This window comes from Arachis hypogaea, chromosome 20 (genome assembly GCF_003086295.3).
Source record: "Arachis hypogaea cultivar Tifrunner chromosome 20, arahy.Tifrunner.gnm2.J5K5, whole genome shotgun sequence".
Classification (NCBI taxonomy): domain Eukaryota; kingdom Viridiplantae; phylum Streptophyta; class Magnoliopsida; order Fabales; family Fabaceae; genus Arachis; species Arachis hypogaea.
Window position 1 is genome coordinate 100,668,060 of NC_092055.1, and position 26,708 is coordinate 100,694,767.

The 26,708-nt window shown below is 38.0% G+C and overlaps 1 protein-coding gene and 1 non-coding gene across 2 annotated transcripts; one reads left to right on the plus strand and one right to left on the minus strand.

Moving 5' to 3' along the window:
- Nucleotides 1-11,046: 11,046 nt before the first annotated feature.
- LOC112787854 (small nucleolar RNA R71) lies at nt 11,047-11,154 on the minus strand. Its single transcript, XR_003195242.1, has one exon. It is a non-coding gene; the product is annotated as a small nucleolar RNA R71 (small nucleolar RNA).
- An 11,385-nt stretch (nt 11,155-22,539) lies between these two features.
- On the plus strand, nt 22,540-26,699 carry LOC112783402 (uncharacterized). Its single transcript, XM_025826338.3, has 8 exons — nt 22,540-23,893; nt 24,587-24,663; nt 24,787-24,952; nt 25,434-25,522; nt 25,618-25,782; nt 25,892-25,969; nt 26,108-26,211; nt 26,430-26,699. Exons 1-8 carry the CDS (start codon nt 23,233-23,235, stop codon nt 26,533-26,535), a joined length of 1,446 nt encoding a protein of 481 aa, XP_025682123.1. The 5' UTR covers nt 22,540-23,232; the 3' UTR covers nt 26,536-26,699.
- Nucleotides 26,700-26,708: the final 9 nt, after the last annotated feature.

Genomic DNA, 26,708 nt, shown 5'->3' on the forward strand with positions numbered 1-26,708 from the left:
CATACGCATACATGTGTATGCATACGCAAAATGGGCCAAAATGTATGTATGCGTACGCATACATAATGCATGCGTACGCATACACCTTGTTTTGCTGAAAAATGGTTTTTCTTCACTTTTCAATGGTTCTCTAGCTTTCCAAACTTCCTTATCCATGGTTTAAGATTGCTAACTAGTAATTAGGCCTTAATAATATTAAATATGAGTTAGAGACTTAAATAGATGATTTCTATATGAGTTTAGAAGACGGAGACTTAGGTTTCTGAAGTTGTGGTTGAGCGGACAGAGTATTATATTGGTGATGATTTAGAGAACTTAAGAGGTGACGATGGTTGAAGAGATTTTTAAGAAGTTGAAAACCGGTGATGGTTATGATGATTTGAGAACTTGGAAAGGAATGATGAAATTATTGGATTATATGAAAATGTGCGGGGCCTATATCCCTGGTGTCGCAGATTTTTCTGCTAGATGAGTGTGCGGGGCCTATATCCCTGGCGTGGCAGATTTCTCTGCTGTATGAGTAGTTGTTGTTGTTTCCTTCTCTGCTGCATGAAGTGTGCAGGGCCTATATCCCTGGCGTATCAAACTCCCTGCTGCTACATGAGTGTGCAGGGCACTATATCTCTGGCATAGCAGATTCTCTGCTGTATGAGTGTGCATGACACTATATCTCGGGTGTGGCAGAAAAGGCTACATCCAGAAGGATGTGTCGGATTGGCAATTATGGACCGACAAGTGATATCACGAGCCAATAGGACAGACATTCATCATATGCATCTTCTATATGCTTGCTTGCTTTGATTACTTGAGTTATGCCTATTTGAATAACATGCCTAAATGCTAGCTGAATTACCTGTTGTATATGTATATTATTTGTGTTTTACTTGGTTGCATTAAATGTGTTTTACTGGCGTTGAGAAGGATCGGAAGGCGGTGGCGATGAGATCGCACAGAGGTTAGGTTGGCAGAGGCTATGGGATACAACGGTGTGATTAGTATTAGTTAGAAATCCCCTAAGTTTAGATAACTCTATTTGTTGTTTATCGTTTAAGTATTTATTTTGTTAAGCTTGAATATCTGTATCGATGTGAAGTTCTAAGATTGCCTTTGGCATCCAGGAACCTTACATTTTACATATTGGGCACTGTTACCATACTGAGAACCTCCGGTTCTCATACCATATGTTGTTGTTATTTTCAAATGCAGGTTGCAACCCACCACGATGAGTTTGCGGATGTGCTGACAGAGCGGAGTATGATCTTCCTTATGTTTTATTTCACTTTACTTTTGTTGTAGTATTCTCTCACCTTTAGTATATTTAATTTTATTGCCTTAGAGGCTTTATTTCTGAAACTTTGAGAGATAAGTTGTATAAGCTGTTTTAATCTTCCAAAACGCTTTTATACTTCAGTTTGGCTAGCCGGCCTAAACTCCTCAGGCTGTGACTAGTCCTCTTTTTGTATACCATATATATATGGTCTACTTTAATTATTACCTTGTGTATCCTGGAGCTATCTTCAAGGTTTTATATATATTATGTCTTGTTCTGTTCATGTCTACGCGTTTAGTTATTGGGTGTGAACGCTCCACATTTTATAATTTCACTTTATGCGACTTTGAGCTTTATTCCTTCATCGGGCTTTTAGTTATATAAATTCTAGGAAATATATATATATATACATCTGTAACACCTCGTTATCCGAAGCCTTATCTCTAGTCGTAAAGCTTATATATATATATATATATATATATATATATATTTCCTATATCATATCATATTATGTGTCCGTATCAGTATCCATACATCATAGCTAATAACCATCATGTTCCCGTATAATACTCCTGTTATAATTATTTTTTCTAAATTTAATGATAATTGTCATAAGATATTCTATAATACTGCAGGATCTCGCATTTTAAAAAATTTTGCCATCTTTAGTCGGCGTATCCTCGTATCGCGTCATATCATGTGTTTGTATCAATGTCTGTGCATTATAGTTAACAGTCATCACGTTTTCATATAATATTCGTGTTATAATTACTTTTTTTTTAATTTAATGATAATTGTCGTAAGATATTTTATAACAAATTATTAGCACCTTAATATTAATAGTCTTATATCCATGTTTAATTATCTCTGTTTGCATGACTATCAATATGCAAGTATGGGTTGAAAAGCCAAAAATTTTATTGGTTATTAAATCAGTATAACTAAAATTTAAAATTTTTAATAAATTAAATTAAATATAATAAAATAATATTTTAATATAAAATATATTTTTTAATAATAATTTAATTTTTTAAAAATTAAAATTTTAATCACTTTTTAATAAATAATTAGATCAATTTAATCGATTTTTTATAGTTCGAACAAATGATTAATTTTTTATTAATTTTTAGAATCCTTGTGAATAACAATTTTTTTAAAATAAATAAAATAAATATTTTATTTACAAAAATATACCATTTTTAATATTTTTACGAAAATTTATTGTATATCTTATCTCGTTTACAGTGTAAACGAAATAAGATTACACATATCTCATTTACACTGTAAACGAGATAAGAGTGGAAATGACGTGAGCATATCACATTTGTATACCTTGTGTGCGACGGACTTATCTCATTTACACTGTAAACGAGATACATGTAATCTTATTTCGTTTACACTATAAACGAGATAAGAGATGATGCGGCCTATATATAATTCGATTACAGTGCTCTTTGGATAAACATCGTCCCATTTTCTCAAATTTTCTCCAATTTCTACCCCTTTTTAATCATATTATCGAATTACTCGGTTATTATGGCGCGTGTAAATGCACGTAATCTGGACATCAACCGACTGAATGCGATATGACACATCACTGGGACAGTTAACTTTGAGGTTAGTCTTATTTTTTTTTATGTTTATGTTAGAGCAAGTATGTGAAGCCACATTTAGTGCACTTTTATAGAAATGTTAGGTGGACAAATGCATTATTAATAAGAGTTAACTGGTAGGATATGATTTTAGGTTTTAGTGAAATTTATTTATTAGGTAAATGTTAATTTAATTTTGTTTTATTTAAACTAAGTTATTAAGTATATGTTTATGAATTTAGTTATTAATTATTTAAATTAGTGTCTATATTTAAATTAATATATTAACTCGATGTTTATTAATTTAGTGACTAATTATTTAAGTAAATATTTTTATTTAAGTTAATTTATTAAGAATATTTTTATTACTTTAGTTATTAATTACTTCAGTAATTGTCGTTACTTAAATTAATATATTTATTTGATGTTTATTAATTTAGTTAATAATTCTTTAAGTAACTATTTTCATTTAAGTTAATTGATTAAGTAGATGTTTACTAATTTAGTTATTAATTATTTAATTAAATATTTTTATTTAAATTAAGTAAATATTTCTAGTTATTTGTTAAATTAATTTATTTATTAGTTAAATTATTATGTTAAGTTTCTATATTTTTTATTTTGTTAACTTTGATAGAACTAGAGCTTTATAGATTTTTTATCCATTTTTTTTATCAAAGGTCTCGCCTGTTTTTCCCGAGATGAGTGAGTCATACACTTGCACCACCGGGTGCTATTGTCCCCTGTTTGAGAGAGGCTGGCTTCGGCGATATGGTGTCACTCAAGAATTTTGTGTTTGACAATTCTCTGATCACGACATTCGTAGAGTGATAGCATCCTAAAACCTATATTTTTCACCTGCCATGAAGTGGGTGCACTATCACCCTGTAGGACATCGCGTACCACCTTGGGTTACGCATGCATGAAGAGCCAGTAAGTGGGTGTTTCCGAGATTTTCACACATGGTATGGGACCGAGGTCTGGGAGTTGGTGGAGTGGCTACTTGGTGCTAGGCCTCCTGTAGTTCAGCAGCAGGGTGTGCAAAGGAAGGAGTCTTTCTCCCTCAAGTTGACATGGCTTTGGGAGCGACTCTGACAGATGTCCGATACCCATGATCTAGACACCCCCCGACAGTACATAAGGTGCTACATACTTCTGATGATTCGGAATTACTTGATGAGTGACAAGTCAAACAACCAGGTACATCTCTAGTGGCTGCCATTGCTTGAGGACTTTTTAGAGATGTCGTGCTCTGTCTTTGGATTCAGCGGTGCTTGCATGGACGTACTATTCCCTATGCAATGCAGCACATCGAGGCACCACAGACATCACAGGATGCACTCTGCTGCTAGTCTCTTGGATACACTAGAGATGCTCCAGTGGTGTCCACTTGAGCGACGGGTTTATATGTATGCCATGGCTGCGAGGTAACCGTTACTTATGGTTTTCTGATTCTTCGTTTATGTAATTCAATATGATGTTTGATAAATTGAATCATTGTTATTCTTGCAAATGTCCACATGTTGATAGGTATGGCACAGCAGAGTAGGGACTAGCACGAGCAGCGGGTCCTCCGATAGCGTCGAGACTTGGATCAGTTACAGTTAGATGAGGTAAGCGAGATTCTTTTATTCAGTTACAGTTTCATGAATTACTTATGCTGTTTTAGTATGTATTAATGATGATTATTTTACAACATTTTATGTAGTTCCTGTGGACGCCATACAACGACCTTGCACTGTAGGATCTCTGCCTGCTATGATTGAAGGATGAGGCAGAGTGGGAAACATGGATGTCTGTTATTTTTCTCATCCATTCAACATCATTGAGTTTCACCATGTTGACTGGATAAAGCACCAGTTTGGTGGCGAGTAGCCAGTGCCAGCGGCCCTAGTCAACATCGACAAGTTCGTGTCCACCATAGGTCGGGGGAGGATGTATGGTGGCCTACCAGGCTTTGAGAATGGTATAATGGTTGGAGGGATGGGTTTGAGGAGGGACACTGGATTTCCATTCAGCTATTCACAAACTATCGACCTAGTCAGGAGTATTGGGATTGGTACCGGTAGGCTTCCTGTGTTAGACACCTGTCAAGGCAGCATGTGCTTGATGACCCCAGGCTGTTTGACTGGTACCTGGTGACGTCCAGCCAACTGCTAGCCAGCCGAGGGACGTCCTACACCTTCTTTGAGATGTGCCTAACCATCGTCGTTGTGCCAAGGAGGTTCGAGCGGACACCCAAAGGCCTACCAGGAGGGATAGAGGTGCCTGAGAGCGTGGAGGACCACGGAGGGACAAGGCTAGGACTCGCAGGGAGCACTTGGACTTGGAGTCTGAGGAGGAGGCTGAGTATCACCGACAGGATGAGCATGGTGATTTTCTAGGTGACCAGGATGACTCACCACTTCTACCACCCCTACCACCCCCTCCTTTACCTCCACCACCACTTCCACCATCGGGTTCACATTCACAGGCAGGTCGGGATACTTGGGATACTGCCCCGCCTGGATGGCATGACCTCGGGGCATCCAACAGTCATCACAAGGCATCGATGGTCGAGGAGATCCAGTTCAAGGAGGCATTCCAGATTCGGACTACCGATCAGCACATGATGTAGCGTCTCAACGACCAGTTCCACACGGGCAGGGAGCAGAGTATTGGGCATGTTCATCAACATTCTTCTGCTCCTATGTCTACCATAGTTTAGGTTCTGTACACTTCACCGGGGTCTAGCACCTCATACGGCACACACCTCCAACCTGGTGCCCAGTATGCTACCCCACCATTGGTGAACTATAGCCTCTTGATGACAGCATCCCAGCCGATGCCTCTACCTCCGTATCCTCCCCCTACTCAACCTCAGCATTAGCCTCATTCATATGCACTAGTGCCTTACTCGGACAATTACTTTGTTCCTCATTATGCACTACCTTCACAGCCACCACCCGAGTCACAAGATCCCTTTTTTCACCCACAGCCTTCTCTGGAGACACGTCCTAGTAGACCTCACCGACAGGCATAGCCTCCGCGATGTGGCACCAGACATCACCTGCATTATCCGGGTGATTAGCACCGATGATGTTGTTATACTGTTACTCTATGTTATGTCATATGTTGTTAAAGTTGTATTTTGGTAACACTATGTTTGTATGCATCGCTAATGTAAACTTGTGATATCTATGTTGTTTAATTTGTGAGCCAGATTTTGTGGTCTTGATATGGATATTATATTACATTGTTGTATTTCAAATTTTAGAATTCAAGTACAATTTAATCGACATAGGAATAGAAAACACCATTCGGGTATAAAATAATCAAAATAAACACACATCGCCTAATATTTAGTTTCATACCCACCGAAGTAAACAAAGAACAAAGTTAAACAACCAAAGGAACTACACAAACAACAATCGCAAATACAAACGAAGAAATTTACGACACTAAGCTAAGCCTCGTATGTAGGCTGGTTTGGACAACCTCTCCGGGTATGACCAGTTTGCCTGCATAGACCACACTTCTTTTCTTGGCGCCCACCATCATCCATCTCATTACAAAACCTGGTGGAAACAGGTCTGCCAGTAGCCTTCTTGCGCATGTTTGGATTTAGATAGACTCGTGTCCCATACCACTCCGGCCAAAGTTTCTTGTCTAGTATCGATGGGAAATCTGCCTCATACACCTTAAACAGAGTCTCCTGCATGTAAACCAGATGCACGTAAGGTCCCCATTCGACACTTGCAGCAGCACAAGCAGCAAGTTCATGACGATATGAAAAATAGAGTGAGTGAAAAAGGCCACAGTCACATGTGCCAGCCGTCAACCAAACCCGGAACGAACCTTGTGACCAACCCTCGAAAGGCTCTAACTCCTCAAGACCTCAACCACAAACACTGAAGCCCGTTTGTCGCAGTGAGTAACGCACATCTTCAAGATGCCCTCTTTGTTCTTCTTAATAAGAGCTATCAGCCATTGGGAAAATTGATTCCCCCCTCTCCAGCTGTACCTGTGCCTCCATGCCCTTCCTGACAAACAATTGTTCCATGCCCTTGAGTACTGTTGATGAGCGGATAATTTATATCCCTTTTGGCATTATTTTTACATAGTTTTTAGTATGTTTTAGTTACTTTTTATTATATTTTTATTAGTTTTTATTCAAAAATTACATTTCTGAACTTTACTATGAGTTTGTGTATTTTTCTGTGATTTCAGGTATTTTCTAGCTAAAATTGAGGGACCTGAGCAAAAATCTGATTCAGACGCTGAAAAAGGACTGCAGATGCTGTTGGATTCTGACCCTCCTGCACTCAAAGTGGATTTTCTGGAGCTACAGAAGCCCAATTGGTGCACTCTCAATTGTGTTTAAAAGTAGACATCCTGAGCTTTTCAGCAATATATAATAGTTCATATTTTGCTCGAGATTTGATGGCCCAAACTGGCGTCCAAAGCCAGCCTAAAACATCTTAGCGTAAAACGCCCAAACTGGCACCAGAATTGGAGTTAAACGCCCAAACTGGCACCAAAGCTGGCGTTTAACTCCAGGAATAGCCTATGCACATGTAAAGCTCAATGCTCAGCCCAGGCACACACCAAGTGGGCTCCAGAAGTGGATTTCTGCACTATCTGCACTTAGTTACTCATTTTCTGTAAACCTTAGTTACTAGTTTAGTATAAAAACTACTTTTAGAGATTTATTTTATATCTTTGATCAGTTTTATGCTATCATAGACCATTGTTCACATTTTGGGGGCTGGCCATTCGGCCATGCCTAGACCTTTTTCACTTATGTATTTTCAACGATGGAGTTTCTACACCCCATAGATTAAGGTGTGGAGCTCTGCTGTTCTTCATGAATTAATACAATTACTACTATTTTCTATTCAATTCATACCTACTTCTTCTTCAAGATATACTCTCGTACTTAATTCAGTTAATTCATAATGAAGGGGTGACCCGTGACAATCACTCAATCTTCGTTACTCGCTTAGCCAAGATCCGCGTGCCTGACAACCACAAAGCGGTCTACATGATGTTCAACGTAGTCATTAGACGATAGCCGGAGTATATTCTCTTGGATATCTAATATAGGGACCGAGTCCATGAGATTAGTATCTTCGTGGTATAAGCTAGAATTATTGGCAGCCATTCGTGGGATCCGAAAAGTCTAAACCTTGTCTGTGGTATTCCGAGTAGGATCTGGGAAGGGATGACTGTGACGAGCTTCAAACCTGCGAATGTTGGGCGCAGTGACAGTGTGCAAAAGGATCAATGGATCCTATTTCGACGCTAGTGGGAATCGATAGATGATTAGCCATGCGGTAGCTGTACCTGGTATTTTTCATCCGAGACGAGAAATCCGACAGTTGATTAGCCGTGCAGAAACCGTAGAGGACCATTTTCACTGAGAGGATCTTACAACTTGCTATGGAAGGGAGCACGCATGATTAGAAGAAGGCAGTAGGAAAGCAGAGGTTCAGAAGTAACAAAGCATCTCCAGACGCTTATCTGAAATTCCCATCAATGAATTGCATAAGTAACTTTGTTTTATTTTATGTTTTATTTATATTTTATTTATCAAAACCTCATAACCATTTGAATCCGCCTGACTGAGATTTACAAGATGACCATAACTTACTTCAAGCCGAAAATCTCCGTGGGATCGTCCCTTACTCACGTAAGGTTTATTACTTGGACGACCCAATGCACTTGCTGGTTAGTTGTGCAGAGATGTGAAAAGTGTGAATCACGATTTCCATGCACCAAGTTTTTTGCACCGTTGCCGGGGATTGTTCGAGTTTGGACAACTGACGGTTCATCTTGTTGCTTAGATTAGGTAATTTTATTTTATGTTTAAGCTTTTTATTTTATTTTATTTTCGAAAAATTCAAAAAAAAAATTTCAGAATTTTTAAGAATGAATTCTAGAGTTTCATGAGATATGTTGACGCCTGGCTGGCTGTTAAGCCATGTCTAATCTTTTGGACTGAGGCTTCCACTTATCATTGTAGGAGCGTTTTGATTCCCATCAATTTGGCTGTTGAATGTAATGCTCTGTTAAAGCTTGGCTGGCCATTAGGCCATGTCTAATCTTTTGGACCGAAGCTTTCACATAAAGCTTGGCTGGCTATTTAGCCATGTCTAAATTTTTGGACCGAAACTTTAGACTAACATTGCATGATTCCTGGAATTCTTATTAAAAATTTTGAATTTCTTATTCTTCTTTTTCCAAAATAATTTTCGAAAAATACAACAAAAAATTAATAAAACCATAAAAACAAAAAACTTTGTGTTTCTTGTTTGAGTCTTGTGTCAAATTTTAAGTTTGGTGTCAATTACATGTTTTTCTTTTTCTTAAATTTTTGAAAAATATATGCATTGTGTTTTTCTTTGATCTTCAAGTTGTTCTTGATGATTTTCCTTGTTTGATCTTTAAATTTTCTTGTTTTTCATATGCATTCTTGAATTATTAGTGTCTATAGTTTAAAAATTTTTAAGTTTGGCGTCTTGCATGTCTTTCTTTTCTTAAAAATTTGCAAAAATGTGTTCTTAATGTTCATTATGATCTTCAAAGTGTTCTTAGTGTTCATCTTGACATTCAAGGTGTTCTTGCATGCATTATTAGTTGTGATCTTAAATTTTTATGATTTGTGTCATTGTATTGTTTTTCTCTTTCCTCATTAAAATTCAAAAATAAAAAATTATATCTTTTCCTTTAATTGCTCATAATTTTCGAAATCTTTGGGTTGACTGAGTCAAAAAATTTTTTTTTTAAATTTGTTTGTTTCTTGTTAGTCAAGTCAAAATTTCAATTTAAAAATTCTATCTTTGCAAATTTTTTTCAATTTTCTTTCATGTTTTTCAAAAATTTTAAAAATTAATTTTCAAAATCTTTTTCTTATTTCTACTTCATATTTTCGAATTTATTACTAACATTTAATATTTTGATTCAAAAATTTCAAGTTGTTACTTGCCTATTAAGAAAGGATCAATCTTTAAATTCTAGAATCATATCTTTTAGTTTCTTGTTAAGTCAAGTAATCAACTTTAATTTCAAAAATCAAATTTTTTTAATTTCCTTTTCAAATCTTTTTCAAAATAGATTTCAATTATATCTTTTTCAAAACTTAATTTCAAAATCTTTTTCTAACTTCTTATCTTTTCAAAAATTAATTTTCAAATCTTTTTCAATTAACTACTTGACTTTTTGTTTGATTTTAAAAGTTTTCTATTTCAATCATATCTTTTTCAAAACCACCTAACTACTTTTCTCTCTCCAATTTTCGAAAATAACTAACCCCTTTTTCAAAATTCTCTTTTTTTAACTAATTGTTTTAAAATTCTAATTTTATTTTATTTTTCTTCTTAAATTCGAATTCTAACTAATAACTAAAATAACAACAAAAATATTTTTCTTTTCTTTTAAAATTAATTTTCGAATACTCTCTCTCTCATCTCTTTCTATTTATTTATTTATTTACTAACACTTCTCTTCTTATAATTCGAACCCTCTCCCTCTCTCTGTATTCGAATTCTTCTTCTCCGATCCCTTCTTCATTCTAATTCTTCTATTCTTCTACTCACATAAAGGAATATCTATACTGTGACATAGATGATTCATATTCTTTTCTGTTCTCTTCTTTTTCATATGAGTAGGAACAAGGATAAGAACATTCTTGTTGAAGCTGATCCTGAACCTGAAAGGACTCTGAAGAGAAAGCTAAGAGAAGCTAAAGCACAACACTCTAGAAAGGACCTTACAGAAATTTTCGAAAAAGAAGTAGAGATGGCAGCCAAAAATAACAACAATGGTGGAGATGCAAGGAAGATGCTTGGTGACTTTACTGTACCAACTTCTGACTTCTATGGAAGAAGCATCTCAATTCCTGCAATTGGAGTAAACAACTTTGAGCTTAAGCCTCAATTAGTTTCTCTAATGCAGCAGAATTGCAAGTTTCATAGACTTCCATTAGAAGATCCTCATCAGTTTTTAGCTGAATTCTTACAAATCTGTGACACTGTTAAGACCAATGGGGTGAATCCTAAGGTCTACAGACTTATGCTTTTCCCCTTTGCTATAAGAGACAGAGCTAGGATATGGTTGGACTCACAACCTAAAGAAAGCCTGAACTCTTGGAAAAAGCTTGTCAATGCTTTCTTGGCCAAATTCTTTCCAACTCAAAAGTTGAGCAAGCTTAGAGTGGAAGTCCAAACCTTCAGACAGAAGGAAGGTGAATCCCTCTATGAAGCTTGGGAAAGATACAAGCAATTGATCAGAAGGTGTCCTTCTGACATGCTTTCAGAATGGAGCATCTTATGTATATTCTATGATGATTTGTCTGAATTATCCAAGATGTCATTGTACCACTCTGCTGGTGGATCTCTTCATCTGAAGAAGACGCCTGCAGAATCCCAAGAACTCATTGAAATGGCTACAAATAACCAATTCATGTACACTTCTGAAAGAAATCCTATGAATAATGGGACAACTCAGAAGAAAGGAGTTCTTGAGATTGATACTCTGAATGCCATATTGGCTCAGAATAAAATATTGACTCAGCAAGTCAATATGATTCCTCAGAGTCTGACTGGAATACAATCTGTATCCGGCAGTACTAAAGAAGCTTCCTCTAAAGAAGAAGCCTATGACCCCGAGAATCCTGCAATGGAAGAGGTGAATTACATAGGAGAATCCTATGGAAACACCTATAATCCTTCATGGAGAAATCATCATAATCTCTCATGGAAGGATCAACAGAAGCCTAATCAAGGTTTCAATAATAATAATGATGGAAGAAATAGGTTTGGCAATAGCAAGTCTTTTCCATCATCTTCTGAGTAACAGACAGAGAATTCTAAGCAGAGCCACTCTGACTTAGCAACCATAGTCTTTGATCTATCTAAGACCACTCACAGTTTCATGACTGAAACAAGGTCCTCCATCAGAAATTTGGAGGCACAAGTGGGTCAGCTGAGTAAAAGAGTTACTGAAATCCCTCCTAGTACTCTCCCAAGTAATACAGAAGAGAATCCAAAAAGAGAGTGCAAGGCCATCAACACGTCTAACATGGCCGAACATGTAGAGGAGGGAAAGGCAGTGATTTCCACTAAGGAAGACCTCAATGGACGTCCATTGGCCACTAAGGAGTTTCCTATTGAGGAACTAAAGGAATCTGAGGCTCATACAGAGACCATAGAGATTCTACTGAACTTACTGTTGCCATTCATGAGCTCTGATGAGTATTCTTCCTTTGAAGAGGATGAAGATATTATTGAAGAGCAAGTTGCTTAGTATTTAGGAACAATCATGAAGCTGAATGCCAAGTTATTTGGTAATAAGACTTGGGAGGATGAACCTCCATTGCTCATCAATGAACTAAATACCTTGGTTCAACAGAAATTACCTCAGAAGAAACCGGACTCCAGAAAGTTCTTAATACCATGCAACATAGGCACCATGACCTTTAAGAAGGCTCTGTGTGACCTTGGTTCAAGTATAAACCTCATGCCACTCTCTGTAATGGAGAAACTAGAGATCTTTAAGGTACAAGCTGCAAGAATCTCACTAGAGATGGTAGACAATTCAAGGAAACAGGCTTATGGACTTGTAGAGGATGTCTTAGTAAAGGTTGAAGGCTATTACATCCCTGCTGACTTCATAATCCTACACACTGGAAGGATGAAGATGAATCCATTATCCTTGGAAGACCCTTCCTAGCCACAGCAAGAGCTGTGATTGATGTGAACAGAGGAGAGTTAGTCCTTCAATTGAATGAGGACCACCTCATGTTTAAGGTTCAAGGATCTTCTTCTATAACCATGGAGAGGAAGCATGAAAGGCTTCTCTCAGTCCAGAGTCAAACAAAACCCCCACATTCAACTTCTAAGTTTGGTGTTCGGAGGCCAACATTAAGCTATGAGTCTCTGTGAGGCTCTCTAAGAGCTCACTGTCAAGCTATTGACATTAAAGAAGCGCTTGTTGGGAGGCAACCCAATGTTATTTAATTATATATTTTTTCATTATTATTTTATGTTTTTCTTAGGTTGACGATCATGTGAAGTCATAAAAACAACTGCAGAATTAAAGCAAAATGAAAAACAGCATAAAAAATAGAACACCCTGGAGAACAGGCTTACTAGCGTTTAAACGCCAGTAAGGATAGCAGAATGGGCGTTTAACGCCCAGCCTGGCAGGCGTTAAATGCCAGAAATGGGCAGCAGACTGGCGTTTAACGCCAGGAAAGATAGCAGAGCTGGCATTTAACGCCAGAATTGGCACACAGAGGGCGTTTGAATGCCAGAATAGTGCAGAGAGCAGAATTCCTTGACACCTCAGGATCTGTGGCCCCACAGGATCCCTACCTACCCCACCTCTTCTTCTCTCCTCTTCACACATTTCCATAACACTCTTCCCCAAATACCCTTCACCTATCAAATCTTACCCTCTTCTCCATAATCTCTTCACCACTCACATCCATCCATCATAAAACCCCACCTACCTCACCATTCAAATTCAAACCATTTCCCTCCCAAATCCACCCCTTCATGACCAAATTCCCTCTCTCTCTTACCCTATAAATACCCCTCCTCACTACCTTCAATTTCACACATCATACACACTACTACCCCTTTGGCCGAAACCACCACTACCCTCCATCTCCTCTATTTCTTCTTCTTCTACTCCTTTCTTTCTTCTTTTGCTCGAGGACGAGCAAACCTTTTAAGTTTGGTGTGGAAAAAGCCTTGATTTTTGTTTTTCCATAACCATTAATGGCACCTAAGGCCGGAGAAACCTCTAGGAAGAGGAAAGGGAAGGCAATAGCTTCCAACTCCAAGTCATGGTAGATGGAGAGATTCATCTCAAAGGTCCATCAAGACCACTTCTATGAAGTTGTGGCCAAGAAAAAAGTGATCCCCGAGGTCCCCTTCAAGCTAAAAAAGAGTGAATATCCAGAGATCCGATATGAGATTCAAAGAAGAGGTTGGAAAACTCTCACTAACCCCATTCAACAAGTCGGAATCTTAATGGTTAAAGAGTTCTATGCTAATGCATGGATCACTAGGAACCATGACCAAAGTATGAACCCGAACCCAAAGAATTGGCTCACAATGGTTCGGGAGAATTACTTGAATTTCAGTCTGAAAAATGTAAGGTTGGCATTTAACTTGCCAATGATGAGAGGAGAGCCTCATCCTTTCACTAGAAGGGTCAACTTTGATCAAAGGTTGGACCAAGTCCTTAAGGACATTTATGTGGAAGGAGCTCAATGAAAGAGAGACTCAAGAGGCAAGCTGGTTCAACTAAGAAGGCTTGACCTCAAGCCCATGGCTAGGGGATGGTTGGAGTTCATCCAACGCTCTATCATTCCTACTAGCAACCGGTCTGAAGTTACAATAGACCGGGCTATCATGAACCATAGCATCATGATTGGAGAGGAAGTAGAAGTTCATGAGATCATATCCCTAGAACTCTACAAAGTGGCGAACAAGCCCTCTACTTTGGCAAGGTTAGCTTTCCCTCATCTCATATGTACCCTATGCAATTCAGCTGGAATTGTCATAGAAGAAGACATCCTCATTGAAGGAGACAAGTCCATCACTAAGAAGAAGATGGAGCAAACAAGAGAGCTCACTCATGGACCTCAACAAGAGCATGAGGAAATTCCTCATCAAGATATCCCTGAGATACTTCAAGGGATGCATTTTTCTCCACACAACTATTGGGAGCAAATTAACACCTCCTTAGGAGAATTGAGTTCTAACATGGGGCAACTAAGGATGGAGCACCAAGAGCACTCCATTATCCTTCATGAAATCAAAGAGGACCAAAGAGCCATGAGGGAGGAGCAACAAAGGCAAGGAAGATAAATAGAGGAGCTCAAGCACTCCATAAGATCTTCAAGAGGAAGAACTAGCCGCCATCACTAAGGTGGACCCGTTCTTTAATTTTCTTGTTTTTATTTTTCTATTTTTCGAATTATATGCTTTATGTTTTGTCTATATTTGTGTCTTTATTACATGATCATTAGTGTCTAGTGTCTATGTCTTAAAGCAATGAATGTCCTATGAATCCATCACCTTTCTTAAATGAAAAATGTTTTTACTTGCAAAAGAACTAGAAATGCATGATTTCAAATTCTATCTTGAAATTAGTTTAATTATTTTGATATGATGGCAATACCTTTTATTTTCTGAATGAATGCTTGAACAGTGCATATTTTTGAATTTGTTGTTTATGAATGTTAAAAACTGTTGGCTCTAGAAAAAATAATGAAAAAGAAAAAATATTATTGATAATCTGAAAAATCATAAAATTGATTCTTGAAGCAAGAAAAAGCAGTGAACACAAAAGCTTGCAGAAAAAAAAAGAAAAAAAAAGAAAAAAAAAAGAGAAAGAAAAAGAAAAAGCAAGCAAAAAAATCCAATAGCCCTTTAAACCAAAAGGCAAGGGTAAAAAGGATCCAAGGCTTTGAGCATTAATGGATAGGAGGGCACACAGGAATAAAATACTGGCCTAAGTGGCTAAATCAAGCTGTCCCTAACCATGTGCTTGTGGCGTGAAGGTGTCAAGTGAAAAGCTTGAGACTGAGCGGTTAAAGTCATGGTCCAAAGCAAAAAGAGTGTGCTTAAGAGCTCTGGGCACCTCTAACTGGGGACTCTAGCAAAGCTGAGTCACAATCTGAAAAGGTTCACCTAGTTATATGTCTGTGGCATTTATGTATCCGGTGGTAATACTGGAAAACAAAATGCTTAGGGTCACGGCCAAGACTCATAAAGTAGCTGTGTTCAAGAATCAACATACTGAACTAAGAGAATCAATAACACTATCTGAATTCTGAGTTCCTATGGATGCCAATCATTCTGAACTTCAAAGGATAAAGTGAGATGCCAAAACTGTTCAGAAGCAAAAAGGCTACAAGTCCCGCTCATCTAATTGAAGCTAATCTTCATTGATATTTTTGAGATTTATTGTATTTTCTCTTCTTTTTATCCTATTTTTTTTAGTTTCTTGGGGACAAGCAATAATTTAAGTTTGGTATTGTGATGAGCGGATAATTTATACCCTTTTTGGCATTGTTTTTACATAGTTTTTAGTATGTTTTAGTTACTTTTTATTATATTTTTAATAGTTTTTATTCAAAAATCATATTTCTACACTTTACTATGAGTTTGTGTGTTTTTCTGTGATTTCAGGTATTTTCTGGTTGAAATTGAGGGACCTGAGCAAAAATCTGATTCAGAGGCTGAAAAAGGACTGCAGATGCTGTTAGATTCTGACCCTCCTTCACTCGAAGTGGATTTTCTGGAGCTACAGAATCCGAATTGGCACACTCTCAATTGCGTTGGAAAGTAGACATCCTGGGCTTTCCAGAAATATATAATAGTCCATACTTTGCCCGAGATTTCATGGCTCAAACTGGCGTCCAAAGCCAGCCTAAAACATCTTGGCGTAAAACGCCCAAACTGGCACTAGAATTAGAGTTAAACGCCCAAACTGGCACCAAAGCTGGCGTTTAACTCCAAGAACAGCCTATGCACGTGTAAAGCTCAATGCTGAGCCCAAGCACACACCAAGTGGGCTCCAGAAGTGGATTTCTACACTATCTGCACTTAGTTACTCATTTTCTGTAAACCCTAGTTACTAGTTTAGTATAAAAACTACTTTTAGAGATTTATTATATATCTTTGACCAGTTTTATGCTATCATAGACCATTTTTCATGTTTTGGGGGCTGGTCATTCGGCCATGCCTAGACCTTTTTTACTTATGTATTTTCAACGGTGGAGTTTCTACACCCCATAGATTAAGGTGTGGAGCTCTACTGTTCTTCATGAATTAATGCAATTACTACTGTTTTCTATTCAATTCACACCTACTTCTTCTCCAAGATATACTCTCATACTTAATTCAGTTAATTCAGAATGAAGGGGTGACCCGTGACAATCACCCAATCTTCGTTACTCGCTTAGCCAAGATCCGCGTGCCTGACAACCACAAAGCGGTCTACATGATGTTCAACGTAGTCATTGGATGACAGCCGGAGTATATTCTCTTGGATATCTAATACACGGACCGAGTCCATGAGATTAGTATCTTTATGGTATAAGCTAGAATTATTGACAACCATTTCTGGGAACTGGAAAGTCTAAACCTTGTCTGTGGTATTCCGAGTAGGATCCGGGAAGGGATGATTGTGACGAGCTTCAAACCTGCGAATGTTGGGCGCAGTGACAGTATGCAAAAGGATCAATGGATCCTATTCCGACGCTAGTGGGAACCGACAGATGATTAGCCATGCGGTAGCTGTACTTGGTATTTTTCTTTCGAGACGATAAATCCGACAGTTGATTAGCCGTGCAGAAACCGTTGAGGATCATTTTCACTGAGAGGATCTTACATCTTGCCATGGAAGGGAGCACGCATGATTGGAAGATGGAAGTAGGAAAGCAGAGGTTCAGAAGTAACAAAGCATCTCCAGACGCTTATCTGAAATTCCCACCAATGAATTGCATAAGTAACTTTATTTTATTTTATGTTTTATTTATATTTGAATTATCAAAACCTCATAACCATTTGAATCCGCCTGACTGAGATTTACAAGATGACCATAGCTTGCTTCAAGCCGACAATCTCCGTGGGATTGACCCTTACTCACGTAAGGTTTATTACTTGGACGACCCAGTGCACTTGCTGGTTAGTTGTGCGGAGATGTGAAAAGTGTGAATCACGATTTCCGTGCACCAACTGTATTCATGCACTCGAATAGGTTGGTTGTCATGTGCCCAAATCGGCGACCGCCGTCGCAATGTGGTAGCCAGATCTCTTTGTTGAACCTACTAGCCCAGTTTGTCATCTCTCGCAACAAACCTCTCAAGGCATCCATGTACCACTTGTACCCAGTCTTGCTTGGACTATAAGAAGCATTTATGAGATTTTGCTTGCTCTCTGTAGACTTGAAACATGACATAAAGTTTGCCACCATGTGCCTGACACAGTAAGTATAGAACACTCTAGGTTGCTGCCAACTACTATTGTCAGCTCCCAATGCAGCCTTGATTGCCTGGGATTTGTCAAAAAAATCAACAGGCTTTCTTGTGGGGTCACATGTCGTCTCAAACTGGTGAGGAAGAAAGACCAAGACTCTGTGGCCTCAGACTCAACAATTGCAAATGCAACAGGAAGTATATTGGTGTTACTGTCTTGTGCCACTGCAATAAGCAAAACACTACCATATTTGCCGTACAAATACGTGTCGTCGACAGAGGCGAATGACCTGCAATGCTTGAAAGCCTCCATGCAGGCAGGGAAGGCCCAGAACACCTTATCAAACATGCTGTAGTCACGCACCATAAGGTGCCCATCATAATTTGCATGTTTTACATTTTCCTTCCTAATTTTGTACTATGATTGAAAACATGCTTCTTTGGCCTTAAATTTTCTAATTTTAATCCTCTCTTACTACCATTCGATGCCGTGATATGCTTGTTAAGTGATTTCAGGTTTTACAGGGCAGGAATGACTTAGAGGATGGAAAGGAAGCATGCAAAAGTGGAAGGAACACAAGAAATGGAGTATTTCAGAATCTGGTAGCGACGCGCACGCATGAGCGACGCGTTCACGTGACTGGTGCAGCAGACATACGACGCGCACGCGTGGCTGACGCCTACGCGTGGCCAGTGAAATGTCCAGCGACACGTACGCGTAGCCGACGCGTACGCATGACAGAGCGTCACGTGCTGCAATTAACAGAATTTGCTGGGGGCGATTTCTGGGCTACTTTTGACCCAGTTTCAGGCCCGAAATACTAATTAGAGGCTGCAGAGTGAAGCTGGAAGGGAGGGGGGAATCAATCATTCACACTTTGATACATACAATTTTAGGTTTAGATGTAGTTTTTTAGAGGGAGAGGCTCTCTCCTCTCTCTAGGTTTTAGGGTCTTTAGGTTTAGCTTTTCTCAAATTCAGATTTCTACCTTGCTTTTATTTAGTTTTCTTCTACTTTTATTTATTCTAGTACTTTAGTTTGTCTACTTCTATCATTGAATCCTTTATATTGCCAATTTAGTTTATGAATTCTTCTTGTTTCCTTTAATCCTTATTAATGCAAATTATGTTTTCATGTTTATGATTGCTTCTTTCTCCATTTGTTATTATTGTTTCCTATTGCAATTGTTGGTCTTAGATTTTGCTATGTCTTATTACTTTTCTATGCTTTTATTTTGTGCCTTCCAAGTATTTGATAAAATGCTTGGTTGGATTTTAAATTAGGTTTTTGTATTTTTAGCTTGGATTGAGTATTTAGAGACTCTTGAGTTATCAAAAATCTTTTGTTGAATGGTAATTGAGACTTGCTGGTTGGCTTAGACTTCACTAAATCTAGTCTTTGATTAGGACTTGTGAACTTAAGTTGATTTTGCTCACTTGACTTTCCTTCATTGTTAGAGGTTAACTAAGTGAAAGCAAAAGGCAATTACCATCACAATTGATGATGATAATGAGGATAGGAATTCCAATTCTCAATCCTTGCTAGGACTTTTCTTAGTTGTTATTTTATTTCCTTGTTATTTACATTACTTGTCTCTTATCACAAAAACCCTAAAAATACTTTTCCATAACCAATTATAAGTACACTTCCCTACAATTCTTTGAGAGATGACCCGAGGTTTAAATACTTCGGTTAATTTTATTGGGTTTGCTTAAGTGACAAACAATTTAAACATTGATTGAGGTTTAATTGTTGGTTTAGAACGATAATTGCAACGCGATAATTTTTGTGAAAATCTTTACCGACATTTTTCCTCCGTCACTGGGCAATTGCCTTTTGCTTTGGCATCTAGACCTTTCTTTACGAGGGTTTGAAGTGATAGTTTTGCCTAACTGCACCTTGTAGAACAAGGATGCTGACGAAGGGGCTGGACTGCATCAATGGCAAGATGACTGCATATGAGACTACTGTCCAACTGTCAATGGCCCTGAGACATGGTGGGTTCTAAACACGTGTGCGCTCCTCCAACCCTACGTACCTCCCTAACGAAATAACACATACATGGTTAGCCTTTACACGAAATATAACAATCATAAATGCGAAAATACACCACAGTTAAACCTGAACTCACCAATATCCAAGATTCTGTCAAAGGACAACACAGAGACTCCAAAGGCATCCTGCTGCATATTGCCGATAATACACATGGTACTTTAATTTGTCTGACTCCATAACTCGGTACTCAACACTTCTGCGAGTGTTGTAATTCTTCACACTTTGCATTACAGCATCTCTGCTCTTGAATTTGTGGCCAACCCAAAACTCTACACCACCGTCTAAGTTGTAGTCGTCTTCACTCGTGTTGGAAAATGGGATTTTCTCGTGGATCACGTCCAAATTCAATGTATGATAGTGACTGGGTACAACTGATAATGCAGGAATTTAGGTGTGGGGCAGGCAGAAGATACTGAACTAATGCCTCGACTGGCGTCTCTGGTATAAACTCCTCCTCGTCATCATCTTCAGAAGAACCACTATCGTTGCTATCCACAACATACTCCTCGTCGGAGTCCTCACCATCCACGTCCATGTCTTCCACTGGACTAGCAATGTGTATCGAAGGTGGTGCGAGAGGTGGGTCATCCTTTACAAAATTCGAGTGGCCAAATCCACCGCCACCAACATCACCGACTTCCACAGAAAGCTCCATCACTTGTTCCGCCATGATTTTCCCATAGATGTCAAACATTGGGCGCACATGTTCATCGCCATGGAGCTAAAATAGTCAAAATTGAAAGACTCCATTTCCCATCAATACTAGCAGTCTATATCCCACCCTTCCAATCTCTCTTCTCCCGCTACCACCAATGCTATTTAATATCAGACTCTTGAACTCAGACAAAGAATTTACTCGCCAGGTATGCAACAGAATGGGATTATCGCACTCAAATAATCACTCCAGTGTCACTGTTTTTCATATGACAATTTGGATACACACATAGAACCACATATCCACTATTATTAGATATTTTGGCTTATTTTTTGTAAGAAAAAATGGAAGAAAAGAATAAGTGAAATGTTTGTGGAGAAACCAAAGGGTTGCACACCCTTTTATATCTACTGAAATTTTGTCATAACGTATCTCGTTTATACTGTAAATATCATAACTCTTCACGTATCTCGTTTACAGTATAAACAAAATAAGAATATACATATTTTGTTCACACTGTAAACGAAATATACACGTCATTCTTTTCATGCCTTGTTTCGTTTACAGCATCATATGATGAATTTTCGTAAAAATATTAAAAATTATATATTTTGATAAATAAGATATTATTTGAAAAAAATCCTGTGAATAAAAGGTACTTTAGTCATGTGCTAATATATAATTTGAAATAAAAATTTATATATAATTATATTTATATAAAATTAATAATTAAAAGTTATTAAATAATTTAATATAATTAGGGATAAGTATTGTTTTGGTCCCTAACGTTGAGGGTCAGAATCAAAATCGTCCCTGATATAATTTTTTATTTAGAATCGCTCTAAACGTTTTATTTCGCATTAAAATCGTCTTTTTTAATAAAATTTTTAATTTTATTACTAAATTACCTCTACTTTAATAAAAAATTATAAAATTTTTAAAAAAATAAAAAGAAAGAACGCGTTTTGGGGGGGAGGGAAAAGAAAAAGGGTACGCGAAGGGAGAGGGAGGGGGGAGGGGAAAGGGGAAAGGGGAAAGGAAGGGGAAGGGGAAGAGGGGAGGGGAGACGGAAGCAGCGGCAACACGGTGACCACTCACCACCACGTTGCGTCTTCTCCATCTTCGCGGGCTCCCTGCTCTCTCTGTCTCTCTCTTTCTCTCTCTCTCTTCGGCGGCGCGCAACGACCTCCACCTCGACGGCGACGCGTGTAACGACGGCGACTCCTCCCTCTTGGTCACTGGCTCGCGTCCTCTCTCTCTCTCTCTCTCTCTCCCTCTCTCTCTCTCTCTCCTGGGTGCGACACGATGGCGACAGCGATGCGTGTGACGGCAACGACTCCTCCCCCCTTAGTCACTGGCTCGCCGTCACCCCTTCTTCCCCTCTCTTTTTTCTGCTTGACCTTCTGCTTTTGCTTCTTCGGCTTTGCTTCTGTCTTCTGCTTCTGCTTCTGCCTTCTTCTGCTTCTTCTGCTTCTCTCTTTGCTTCTAATTCTAATTTTGATTTGTTATTTTCTAATTTTATTGTTGTTGTGTGTTGATTTTGTTATTGAATTTGATGTTGTTTAATCTGATTTGGTGTTTTTGAATCTAATTTGGTGTATTTGGTGGTGGTAAAGATGCTGATGGTGGTGGTAAAAGTGCTAGTGGTGGTGGAGAATATTTTTATCCATAAAAAATTAAAAAGACGATTTTAATACGAAATAAAACGTTTAGGATGATTCTAAATAAAAAAATTACATGAAGAACGATTTCAATTCTAACCTTCAACATTCGTAATCAAAACAATACTTATCTCATATAATTAATTAAATTATTAACTTTGTATAAACACAATTGTTGATAATTTTTACCGTAATTAAAAAAAAAAATCCATACTTTTCTCTCCAACATTTTGCGTTGTAAATCGGCCAGGCGGCCAGCCTCAGGAGATTTGCCGGGAAGTTCCCCTGACAACTGACAAGTGACAAGAGCTGATTTCGATGTTTGCCAAAAATTAAAAATCGATCTGTAAATTGTTATTTCTAAAATAATTTCTTTACGATTTTTTTCTTTTTCTGTAAAATATCCGAGGGCGATATTTGGTGTGCCCAGTTCATGCGCTGTTGGAAGTTGGAACTCGATGTTCTCCGAAAACAAAAAGCGCGTTCCCTCAACCCCTTCTCTACACCATTTTTTTTTCATTTCCCTCCTCACTCGCGCCAAGCTTAGTTACCTCCAAAAAACAATGAAAAATTAAAAAAAATAAAAATGAGATCGAAGGTTTGAGTTTCCTGACTTTGACTTTTCGTCTGTCTTTCTTCCCTTGGTCTTCTTCTTTCAGCTCCTGCTCCTTTCTTCACACCTTCATTCCCTAAAATCCATCCTGAATTCCTGACATGAATTATTTTTATTATTACTGTTTTTATCCTTGTCCCATTCTGTAAATTCGCTTAGGCGATGTCCAAGTCTCCTGTCCTATTAATGCATTCACATGCGACGCTGGAATTTTTTTTTTTCAAATTTGATCTCTTCTTCTTTCGTAATTAACCCTGCAACTTCTTCTCCAAGTCGGAATAATGATTTTCTTGTATTTGTAAAATCTCTCTTCTAAATTTTACAAGAAGAAGAAGAAGATGAAGAAGAACCCATCAACTAGAGATTAGGTTCATAGAATTAGGGGTTTTCTTCGGGAAGGGGAACAAGATGTATTTTCCATCTTCTTCTTCTTCTTCTTCTTCTTCTTCTTCTTCTTCTTCTTCTTCTTCTGTAAATAATAACGGTATAGATACCAGTGATGTGACTTGGCGTAGTAGCATCAACATCCCCTTAAGATTCCGCACTCCTCTTTCTCTTGTTCTCGAATATTCTGGCATCATGTCCTCAAACCCCGATGTTTCTTCTCCTGCACCTGCACCTGCACCTGCACCTGCACCTGCACCTGGAGATGGACCTTCAACAACTCATTTGCGCCCTAGGTCTCAGCTTCAATCTGGTTCTGGTCCTGGTGGTGCCTGCAGTGGTACTGGTGAAGTTCAAATTCGCATAATTGGTACTGGGGACCAAGACAACAATGGTGTGATTGGTTCGGTTTCCTCTTCTTCGCAGCTGAGTCGTGTGTCTCGATCGGGCCATCATGAGTGTATCATGGTCAACGGACGGCCGTGGCCGCCGCCGAACATTACCGACCCTGAGACTCGGCACCGGCTGATTCAGGACCCGCCTGTGTACGAGACACCTGCGTCTGAGGTGTATGAGCTTCTTGGTAGTAGTAATAGGAATGTTCAGCAGGCTGTTAAGTGGCTGGAACAGCTTATCCCTTTCTCCCTCTTGCTGTTGGTGGTGTTCATTCGCCAGCATTTGCAAGGTATTATTTGGTTTTCAAGTGATTGTATTGTTTATCAAGTGTTAGTATCATATTATATGATTGGATTTCGATCATATGGCTTAGCTGAACCCAAGTTTCATTGCGTGCGAATTAGAGAAATAGTATGTGCTACACGCTCTGGTATGTTTGTATGCAAAGATATGTGTTTTCAGGACTTTTTGACAGACTTACGAATATGAACTAATAGCATGGGAGAGTGCTTAAATTCTTAATATTGGTAGCTTGTCAAATGTTATCTGTTAATTCAACGAGAAAAATGCCAGTGTTGGCTGTGTTGCTTTTAATCCTAGAGCAAAGAAAACATTTTGCGGAATGATCTATGAGGATCATGTAGGGTTGGGTCATTGATTATCAGCACCTCTCCTTTGTAACAAAATTGGAACTTCCATAATCATTATAAAAGTAAAGATGAATTTGTAGAGGTAACTAAGAGATGATGCTTATGCCTTGTGTTTCTAGAATGATCCTTAGATCTTATGTAAAATTGGCTTGGTGAATAAGGAAATGCTTCCTGCTTGATACCTTCATATCAGTGCCTTTTCTTCGTTTTTTTTTTTCCAGAGTGTAGACACATTGACAAAAAGTTTCTCGTATATAGCTTCTGCTTCCTCCATATTTGTACTTTTGAGTTTTTACACCTATCTTATGATATTTGTTGCTGAGAGCATGCAGGTTTCTTTCTCACAATTTATGTGTCAGCTGTGCTGCTTAAATCAAATGAGGTGGTTAAGGAACAGACAGCTCTAAAGGTGCTCTACCTAGATTTTTGTATTGCTTTTTAATTCCATTCCCAAATTTGTATCTATCTGAAAATTCCCTTCCCTCCAGTTAAATAGCTTTTGGTGAATCTCAATCCATGTTCTATTTTTCAGGGAGATCGGAAAGTCTCCGTTCTTGTTGGTATCTCGGTTGCCTTCATGCTGCACGTGATAGCCATTTACTGGTTTCAAAATGATGATCTTTTATACCCAATTGCAATGCTTCCTCCAAAAGAAACACCGCTTTTCTGGCATGCAATATTCACCGTTTTGATCAATGGTAAGTTATTCTGCGTATTCAGTTATTACATATTTGCTGTTCTAGATGGTTGGTTTTATTTACACTAAATAAAGTAGAATTGATATTCACGCTCCTGCCAACTATGGAATTAACATCAATTATGTTTCTTTGAGAATCTTTGGGTTTCATGCAACCTAGGCAGAAAAACCTAGATGGATTCTAAATGAATTGATTGCAATATTAAATGTGTTGTTATTAAGTTTTGATACAAGATCTGCGTATCTTTCAGGGAACAATCAAACTTCTTTATGTGTTCTATTATTAATTTATTATTATTATTATTATTATTATTATTATTATTTTGTGAGCCGGAGAGAAGAAACTCAATCTACCAAAATTGGTTGCCTTTGTCTTCCATGCTTTCCTTTCATTTCATATTGTTCTAATGTTGTGGGTATCAGAAAAAAATAAGTAAAATTTGGTTCGCAGACATAGTAACAATATATGAATTTACTTTCAGATACATTGGTGCGGCAAGCAGCAATGGCTTTCAAGCTTTTGGTGCTAATTTTCTACAAATGTCGCAGAGGCCCCAGCTTCCGTCGGCAGGTTATTGGTGACTTCCTTATTTTTCCATTAAGCATTTTATTTGTCAATTATAAAATCCTCCTCCATCAATCTGAAAGTGTTGATGTTATTTCAAGGGTCAAATCTTAACTGCGGTTGAGTACGTGTTGCTGTTGTATCGTGCCTTGCTGCCAACACCAGTTTGGTATCGGTTTTTCTTGAACCATGATTATGGAAGTCTCTTTTCATCACTGACCACAGGGTTGTATCTAACATTCAAACTAACAACTTTAGTTGAGAAGGTATGTTTTCATCCTTTAAAATGTTGTTCCTAGTGCCGTGTTTTAAAGATTTATGTGTATAACACTGAAACTAAATGGCTCCATTCCTTCAACCATCTTTATTGATTAGATCCAAAACTTCTTTTCTGCCTTAAGACTATTATCGGGAAGGAAAGTCCAATATGGGGTTTATGCTACAAAGGAACAGGTACACATTCAATCCCTCCAGTTTCTGATTTAATCTTGATCTGTGACAATCACTGTTTCTTTACTCGGTGGTACTTGCATATATCTATCCCTTGGCAATCTTTTCTGAGTGATTCTAAATATAAGTATCTAATTGCAGGTAAAGTCTGCTGGTGACATGTGTGCTATATGCCAGGAGAAGATGCGAGCTCCGCTCTTGTTGCACTGTAAACACTTGTTCTGTGAGGAATGTGTGTCCGAATGGTGAGTTCAGAGTTGACCTATCGAAAGATCAATTATTATTAAGTTAAATAAACTATAGGCTATTAGAAAATAAAGTGTGCTTCCACATGGATAATTATTCTCACCACTGATATTTCGTCAAATGTTTTCTTTATGTTGTGTAAGTATGATTTGGATGCTTTTGAATTATTCTAATTTGTTCATACATTTCATAATCATATTTATATCTTGCTTTTCAGGCTTGAGCGAGAAAGGACTTGCCCATTATGCAGAGCAAATGTAAAATCTGCTGATCTGCTCACCTATGGAGATGGTTCGACAAGTATTTTGTGTCAGTTGTTTTAAAATCCCGCTTTTTGTAGCTCTGGTAATGAATCTTGGTTTTAGCCTATATATATATATATCATGTAATTTAGTTTTCTGGTTTCCATAAAATTTTCCATCACTGGCTTTAATGTAATTAAGATTGAAGAAATTATTAAATAAAGTTAAAAATGTTAATGTAGTCATGGATTGAG